The sequence below is a fragment of the Lipotes vexillifer genome, unplaced genomic scaffold (genome assembly GCF_000442215.2).
Source record: "Lipotes vexillifer unplaced genomic scaffold, Lipotes_vexillifer_v1.1 scaffold942, whole genome shotgun sequence".
Taxonomy (NCBI): domain Eukaryota; kingdom Metazoa; phylum Chordata; class Mammalia; order Artiodactyla; family Lipotidae; genus Lipotes; species Lipotes vexillifer.
Window position 1 is genome coordinate 510837 of NW_006798282.1, and position 8968 is coordinate 519804.

Below are 8968 nucleotides of genomic sequence, written 5' to 3' on the forward strand. Positions count from 1 at the left end.
ACCCACCCGTCCTGACACGGTGTCCGGGGCCCTCCTTTGGTAATATTTTGCTGGACGAAGCCACGCATTCCCTGTCTTTCGAAATTCCCTGTGGAGCCTAGTGCTGTTCTCGGAAGTTGGAGCCAGCATCAACTGACCTTTGGTCCTTGGGGCAAAGACCTGGTCCAGGAGCCCAGTCCAGGGACATAAAGGGAGAGTGGGTCTGAACCCTTGCTCTCTAATGTGGGAAACCTCATGTCCTGCTCCAGATCTGTCAGAGCCCGGGAGACACTGTCGCACCCAGCTCACGGGGACAGCAGCGATGCGCCAGGACATGGAGGTGTGGGAGCAGGTGTTCCAGGAATTAATCCGGGAGGTGAAACCATGGCACACATGGAAACTGACACTAGACAAAAGCCTTCTTCCTAACATCCGGAAGCCAGGGTGGACACAATACCAGCAGTGGACCTGTGCCAGGTGAGTAGGGAATGCGATAGCAATATTCCAGAAAATGCTTGCTTATTTCTTACGGTGTACACTCGTTACTTGTCTTGTTCTGCTCACGCTTGAAGATTGAAGATTACAGGAAGCAAGGTGCCCTTGATCCAAGACGTTTTGGCTTCATTAAAAATTTTTCCTTTTTACGCTGAACCCCAAAACAATAGCAGGACTGGGCTAATGCCCAGATACAGAGAAAACAGGCTGCGAGGGGTGAGGGTGAGAAGCGGTGAGGAAAAGAGAAGGTGAGGAATGGAGGCTATTTCCCTCAACCACAGGAGAGCTGGACGAGCAGGACCCAGGGCTCATGCTCCCTGCATTGGGAGACCTAGGGTCCAACACAGAGTCCGTGGGGAGAGGCCCTGTGTGCTGAGGAGAACCGTCAGGGAGGGGGCGGAGGACGGGGAGAGCTGAGCAACACTCAGCAACCTTACCCCTCTCTACTCCAAGCTGATGGAGTCTTTTTAAAATAGGACCCTCAGAAGTCATCCAGAGTCTCACCCTCTCTTTTCCAGTTGGGAAAGCAGAGCCCCAAGGATTGGGGGTGGGAGGGTGGGACTCTATCCCGGGACTGGGGCCGTGCTCATTGCCTGCCCACCGACCCCTCACCAGGAGAGGGTCCGGGCAGAGGAAGCAGAGCTCTCTTCTCCTGGTGGCGTGTGGTTTTCCCAGGCCAAGAGCATGGGAGCAGAGTCTCAGCTCATTTCTCCCAGTTCTGGAGGCTGGAAGTCCAAGATCAAGGTGCCAGCTGCTCTTCTGAGCCACAGGCTTCTCCTTGTGTCCTCACATGGCAGAAGGAGCTAGGGCGCTCTGTGGGGTCGCTATTATAAGGGAACTAATCCCATTCCCAAGGGCTCCACCCTCCCAACCTAATCACCTCCCCAAACCTCCACTTTCTAATACCATCACCGTCAACGTTAAGATCCCAACATGGGAATTTGCGGGGGGACACAAACATTCAGACTATAGCATTTATCCACACCCACTTGTATCTATTTTTGGATTTCAGTTCAGGGTTCCTGGGGCTGTTGCACTTGTAGCCTTTGACCCACTTAAATCTACATTTGAAGAAGCCTTGATTTGGGGTCAAGAGACTGGAGTTCCAGTCCTGCCTCTTCCACTCACTGGGTCTCTGGGCGTGACAAGTTCCCAGCGTGTGCCTTATCTCTAAAATGATCACACCGGACTTGGAATTTGCCCAAGATTCCTTCCAGCTCTGATGGCTTGTGATTTGCTGTTTTCATGGCAGACACATCTGTGGGTCACAGAGCATGTTGGTGGCACAATGGAGACAGGAACAAGGGGCTCGGGATTTCTTCCCCACTAATCCATGACCCGGATCAAGTCATGTTTCTGTGTGTCCCTCCGGCACAGCCCACAACTGGGCCATACTGGGCCAAGCTGAGGGTCTTGTCTTCTTTCTCCACAGGTTCCAGTGCTCCTCATGCTCTCGAAATTGGGCCTCTGCCCAAGTTCAGGTCCTTTTCCACATGCACTGGAGTGAGGGGGAATCCAGGGGCCAGGTGAAGATGAGGGTCTTTGCCCAGAGATGTCGGAAGTGCTCCCAGCCTTCGTTTGAGGTTCCCAAGTTCACAGAAGAGAACATCTCAAGGATCCTGAACAACCTGGTGTTGCAAATTCTGAAGAAATGCTATAGAGAAGGATTTACGTTGGTGGAGATTCCTTTGATCAAGGAAATCTCTCTTGAAGGGCCACATGACAGTGACAATTGCGAGGCATGTCTGCAGGGCTTTTGTGTGCAGAGTGAGTTAGGTCTGGCCATGTGGTCACCAATATCCCCATTACCTCCCACAATAAGCTCACCCATCCTCGGGATCACCACCGAAATACCTTCTCCCACGAGGAGCAGCACCAGAGGGGATGCAGTGAAGAAAAAGAAGGTATTTCCCAGACCGTCGTTTCCTGAGACCACACAAGCTGAGAGCCTCCCCACTTCCTGGAGCCCGAGAGCAAACACCAACTTCCAGGCAGAGAGAAGAGACCAGAGCACCTTCAACAATTGCACTTTCTATTCCCACACAGCCCAGCATACCAGGAGCTTAGGCATGAGCTGCTGCTGCTGTCTCATGCTAATAATCATCGTTGTAATTGTGGTAAAAACCACTATCTGAGCCTGGAAAGCATGATGTTGAGTTTAAAAATATCAGACACACAGTCATCTACTGTATAATCCCACTGACGCAAAATATTCAGAATAGGTAAATCTAGAGATGGCAAGTAGATTTGTGGCTGCCAAACAAGGGACTGGGGGGAGAGGGGAAGTGGGGAGCAACTATTTAATCTGTATGGGTTTTTTGGGGGGATGATGAATATATTTTAGAGGTGATGGTTGCACAACACTGTGAATGCACCAAATGCCATTTATTTGTTCATTTTAAGATGGTTAATTTAATGTAAATTTCACCTCAATTTAAAAAAAAAAGAATGCTGCAATTTCATTCATTCTCTAGAGAACTGAGACTGAGGCGTTTATGGCTCACAGAACAGTTTGGAAATCTTAGGAAACCCGGGGGCCCTCTCCCCAGACGCTTTTGCACAGACCTTCTGATGTCAATCTGTGGAGGCGTTTGCCGTCCAAAGCATTAGTCTGAAAAGCCGGGTTCTAGAGCAGTGGTCTCCACCGAGGAGCTACACGCAGCTGGGGGCTGAGGCAGGACCATCCGCCAAGGTGGGGAGATATCCTTACAACTCGATTTAATTTTTGTTTGTACTTAACTGTTTCTTGTCACATGTTTTATAATGTATGTTAATATATTAGTAGAACGGTATAGTGATATGATAAATAAATACACACCCATTTCTCATTGACAGGGTTGCAAAATCAAAAACATCGTTACAGGGGGACCCTGTTCTGAAGGACCAAGGGTGGAAGTCTGTGCATGGATTCTCACCAGGATTCTGAAACCAAGTTGCTTTCTATACAAGTTTTCTATTCTGATTAATGAGAATAATTTTAAGACTCATTCTCACGTCTTTTTTATCTAGAAATAGGAATCCTTCTGTATATGTAGCTAAAATGAAAGCAGTAGTCATTTATAGCAAATGCTCCTTTTCACTCGCCCTTGTCTCCTTCTCCATCTGCCTGCCTCTCTCATCAACGACAGTGGCTCCTGGCAGCACAGGGTTGGTCTGGCTGAGCCCTAGCCTGCCCACTGCTCCTGCCGGGACAGTGTCTAGAACTTCATTTTGCAAAACTGAAACTCTGTAGCCATTAAACAACAAATCCCCCTTTCTCCCTCCCCCTAGGCCCTGCTAACTATCATTCTTCTTCCTGTTTGTATGAACCTGCCTACTTTAGATACCTCATACATGTGGAATTATATAGTATTCGTCTTCTGGTTACTGGCTTATTTCACTTAGCATAATGTCCTCAAGGTTCATCCATGTTGTAGCGTGTGACAGGATTTCCTTCCTTTTGGGGGCTGAATAATATTCCACTGTATGTATGTACCACATTTTGTTTATCCAGTCATCCATTGATAGACACTTGGGTTGCTTCCACCTTTTGGCTGTTGTGAGTAGTGCTGCTGTGAGCATGGTGTACAAATATCTCTTTGAGACTCTGCTTGCAACTCTTTTGGCTATATACTCAGAAGTGGAACTGCAAGATCATACGGTAATTCTACTTTAATTTTTTGAGGAACTGCCATGATGTTTTCTACAGCAGCTGCACCATTTTACAGTCCCACCATAAGGATTCCAATTTCCTCACATTCTAACCAACACTTATTTTCTGTTTTTTTTTAATATAATAGTCATATCAATGGGTGTAAGGTGATATCTCATAGTCCTTCGATTTGCATTTCTAGAAAATGCAATTTTTTATGATGTAAGTTTACACTTTCAAGGCAATATCAGAAATAATATTTGTACAACTCAGCACAGAGATAACTATTGGGAACACAACAGAAACGTGTAGCTAAATTCTTCACAGACTTGCTATTCATGTTCAAATGCTGGAGCACAGTCTACATATCTATATTAGGCAAACTCCAGGAACTTAAAATGTAATAGTGGGACAAGACAGAACAAACACACGCCTAAGAAACAAACATCTAAGAGAAAAGAGGGTGCCCCAGCAGCCCATAAATAGTTAGAAGCTGAGTGACCAGTGAGGTGGGGAAGGCATGCTGGATCATTAATACAAAAAGGGGTTCTTAGTGGAAAGCAAATCATAAAATATTAAAGTGGGGATCAGCCTTAGAAATTGTCTTCTCCAATTCTATTTTTTGCAGGTGGGGAAAATGAGGCTCACCCAAAGTGAAGTGATTTTTCCCAGGATTATACAGTGCATTTGTGAAAGCGCTGGCCTTGCAATCCTGGCTCCCTGAGTTCCAAGGTTGACTATCCGCCCCTTCAGGAGGTTACAAAATAGGTTCAGAAAGTCACAAAAATAAACATGCCTAAGTGAGAACCAGCGACTTCCCCGGTGGTCCAGTGGCTAAGGCTTTGCACTCCCAATGCAAGTGGCCCAGGTTCAACCCCTGGTTAGGGAACTAGATCCCACATGCCGCAACCAAGAGTTCGCATGCTGCAACTAAAGATCCCACATGCTGCAATGAAGACTGAAGATCCTGTGTGCTGCAACTAAGACCTGGTGCAGTTAAATAAATAAACAAATAAATAATTTTTTTAAAAAATCAGTGATGGAATTAAAAAAAAAAAAAAAAAAGTGAGAACCAGATCTTGTTTTGGACCACTTCATTGCTCGTACCTGGGGTTACAGGAGCTACCTGGGGTTGACCAGTCACAACTGAAATTAGACTGTAGTGCAGCAGCTGATTACTAAAGACTGAAGTCCTAACCCCAGACAGTGTCCATCCTTCCCTCAAAGCCACAGCTCTACTGGTGCAAGCTCAGCCTTGGGTCCTCTTTGTCTCCCTGGTGAATTTTACAATCAAGGCAAGTTCATCTATTTAACATCATATCTTCTTTGGTCCCATTACCAGTGTTTAGCTGCTTTCTTTCCTAAAAATTATGAGTGGTGCTAAGGCCCAATACTCAACTATAATTTGCTTCCTCTGTAATTTATATTATGCTGCAGTAAAACGACATAAGCATCTCAATTTTTCATTCTGATGAAAGAGCTGGAGACTCTAAGCAGAGATATTTGAGCTGCCTATTAACACTGCAGTTTGGCATCATTTCAAGTTTTAAAGCTTAGATTTAATTTCCTAATTTTTAGAAATAAATCCAACATACATACCATAAAATAAGCATTTACACCTACATACACCACAGAACGACGACTAAGAAAACACACAGATGACCAAAAGCACATGAAAAGATACTCAACGTCACTAATTATTAGAGAAATACAAATCAAAACTACAATGAGGTATCACCTCATACCGGTCAGAATGGCCATCATCAAAAAGTCTACAAACAAGAAATGCTGGAGAGGGCATGGAGAAAAGGGAACCATCCTACACTGTTGGGGAGAATGTAAATTGGTACAACCACTATGGAGAATAGTATGGAGGTTCCTTGAAAAACTAAAAATAGAACTCCCATATGACCCAGCAATCCCACTCCTGGGCATATACCCTGAGAAAACCATAATTCAAAAAGATACATGCACCCCAATGTTCATTGCCGCACTATTTACAATAGCCAGGACATGGAAGCAACCTAAATGTCCATTGACAGAGGAATGGATAAAGATGTGGTACATATATAAAATGGAATATTACTCAGTCATAAAAAAGAATGAAATACTACCATTTGCAGCAACATGGATGGACCTAGAGATGATCATACTAAGAGTAGTAAGTCAGACAGAAAGATAAATATCACATGATATCACTCATATGTGGAATCTAATTTTTAAAAATGATACAAATGAACTTATTTACAAAACAGAAACTCACAGATTTCAAAAACAAACTTATGGTTACCAAAGGGGAAACGTTGTGGGAAGGGATAAATTAGGATCTTGAGATTAACATACACACACTATAAAACAGATAACCAACAAGGACCGACCATATAGCACAGGGAACTCTACTCAATACTCTGTAATAACCTATCTGGGTAAAGAACCTGAAAAAGAATGAATATATGTATATGTATAACTGAATCACTTTCCTGTACACCTGAAACTAAAACAACACTGTAAATTGACTATACTCCAATAAAAAAAAAAAGTATCTAAGTTTTCTTCCCACTCAGAAAGGGAAAGACAGTAATTGACAGAAAGGGGAAGACAGTAACTGATTTCTGGAGACTACTGCTCACAATCATCATGAGTTACCCTAAACTGGTGTTTGGCAAGCATGCCAAATGGTCATTCTAGAAAGCTAGAGTCAAGAAATCTGGTGTAGGTCTTGCTATTAATTAAAATGCTCTACTCAATGATTTCACCTAAGTGTCTTTGCCCCTTAACTTCCAGCATATGAAAAATGGGTATAATAATAAGCTTTTGGAACCAGAACATTTTTCTCCTAAGAATTATATTTTCTTTCATTCATATTGCTTTAATGTTCATACATATATTCTACAATGCAAATTACTTTTCCAAATTATGGATCAGTCCATATGCATCATGCAAAATGTTCAAATCTCTATTACTTCCACTAAGATACTCATTCTACTTTCGAATCTTTCTGCATTTTTACATTAATATGAATAAAGTAAATAGTATTTCTACAAGCCTCATATTTTAAAAATATATTTCTTTGGGGATGTTATGTAACATGAAATAATTATATATCAATGTAGTACTTTTCCAGTTATTTTTATGTAACACCGAGATAAGGTTTTTGCACAAAAGACTGGTTTTACTGAAATAAATTTTACATGAGCTATGGACAGTCAATTTATGCAAAAGCCCTCATTTCCCCCCTTTTCAGATATATTTTCCATTTGGCTGTATGTAACATATACTGTAGCATGAAATCAAATTCCAAAATCATTCACGTAGTACAACTAATAAATTTGCATTACATTTGTAAAGTGTTATAAAGAAAAATACAATTGTTTGAGGTTCAGTTAAAGTGACTTCTCATTTTCCTACTCTTTCCATCTCTTAACCTACTTCTCAGAGTTTGTCTTTAACTTGAAGCAGTACTCTACTGAAGCATTTCTATGCGGCTTTAGACTGTTCTGCCTGCTTTATGTCTGTTGAGGATAAAATATTTAGAGTTATGATTAAACCTATTAAGACAAAATATTGGGTGTCTATTAACCCCTCTGGGGGTAGACGGGTTCTTCAGATAAGAAAATAAAAATCACTCTTCATTTCTAGCCCAGATTAACTTCTGAAAAACCCAAATGGCTCGACTATGTTGTACAATATGGTAGCTACATTTGGCTATTTAAATTTAAATGTAATTAAAAATTTAGTTCTTCAGTCACACCAGACACTGTTCAAGAGCTCAAGAAGCACATGCATCTGGTGGTTACTAAATTAGACAGCACAGATGCAGAACATTTCCTTCACTGCATGAAGTTCTGCTGGACACCACTGGGCTTAGGAGTCGATTCATATATAAATATATGTGAAGATATGCATTTTTTCCATCTTAGTCACAAAACCTACTTGTTTAAACTTAGCTTCAACACATTCACAATCCTGTTTATTTTAGCCCAAGATAATAGAATAAAAATAGATATTTGTACAATTTCTCCAAATCCTACAATGTGATATCAAAGTTCAAAGCCCTGTAATGAATACCTTCTTTGCCAATGTAAACCCAGTCTCCTGAGCTCCCTCTGGACCGCAGCGTCTTGGCCACAGGCAGAGTTCTCCTGTGGTACCTGCAGGGAAGGCTTGCTAGGGACTCGTCATCAGTGTGGACTAGTCATTCCCACTACTTATATGGCCACCTTGGAGGACAGGTCCCTGGAGGCAAGGCCTCTGCTCTGTGCTCTGCCAGGTGCCCCAGGACCCCCAAGGGGCCCACTCAAGGCAGGCTGACCACCCATGCAGGCCACGCAAGGCTTCCCAAGATCCCCAAGGGGCCCACTCAAGGCAGGCTGACCACCCACGCAGGCCACGCAAGGTTTACCAGGACCCCCAAGGGGCCCACTCAAGGCAGGCTGACCATCCATGCAGGCCACGCAACGCTTCCCAGGACCCCCAAGGGGCCCACTCAAGGCAGTCTGACCATCCATGCAGGCCATGCAAGGCTTCCCAGGACCAGCCAGGCCCACACTTGCTCCACTAGGGACACCAGCACACCATCTAAGCCCCATGCCTGGGCAGACAATCCAGCCCTTCTTTCTGCCCTCAAGGTCCAGATTATACCTAAAGTCTTTCCTGAAAGCCTACACTTGTAAAATATAACTTAAAACATGAAAACAGCCATTTGTATAAACCCAAGGAAAACTGTCCTCAGTAAAAGAAATAATGCATTAAAACTTTCAAAATAACAAAATAAAATAAAGTCTCATCTGACTAGTCCAGTATAAATACTCTTCTCACCATCACTTTATCTCCAGATTCCTGAAAACAATGCAATCAACTTCA

General features: G+C 43.3%; 1 protein-coding gene across 1 annotated transcript; it reads left to right on the forward strand.

The window, feature by feature from the left end:
• Positions 1-301: 301 nt before the first annotated feature.
• RTP3 (receptor transporter protein 3) lies at positions 302-2609 on the forward strand. Its single transcript, XM_007470277.1, has 2 exons — positions 302-456; positions 1907-2609. The coding sequence occupies exons 1-2, from the start codon at positions 302-304 to the stop codon at positions 2607-2609; spliced, it is 858 nt and encodes a 285-aa protein (XP_007470339.1).
• Positions 2610-8968: the final 6359 nt, after the last annotated feature.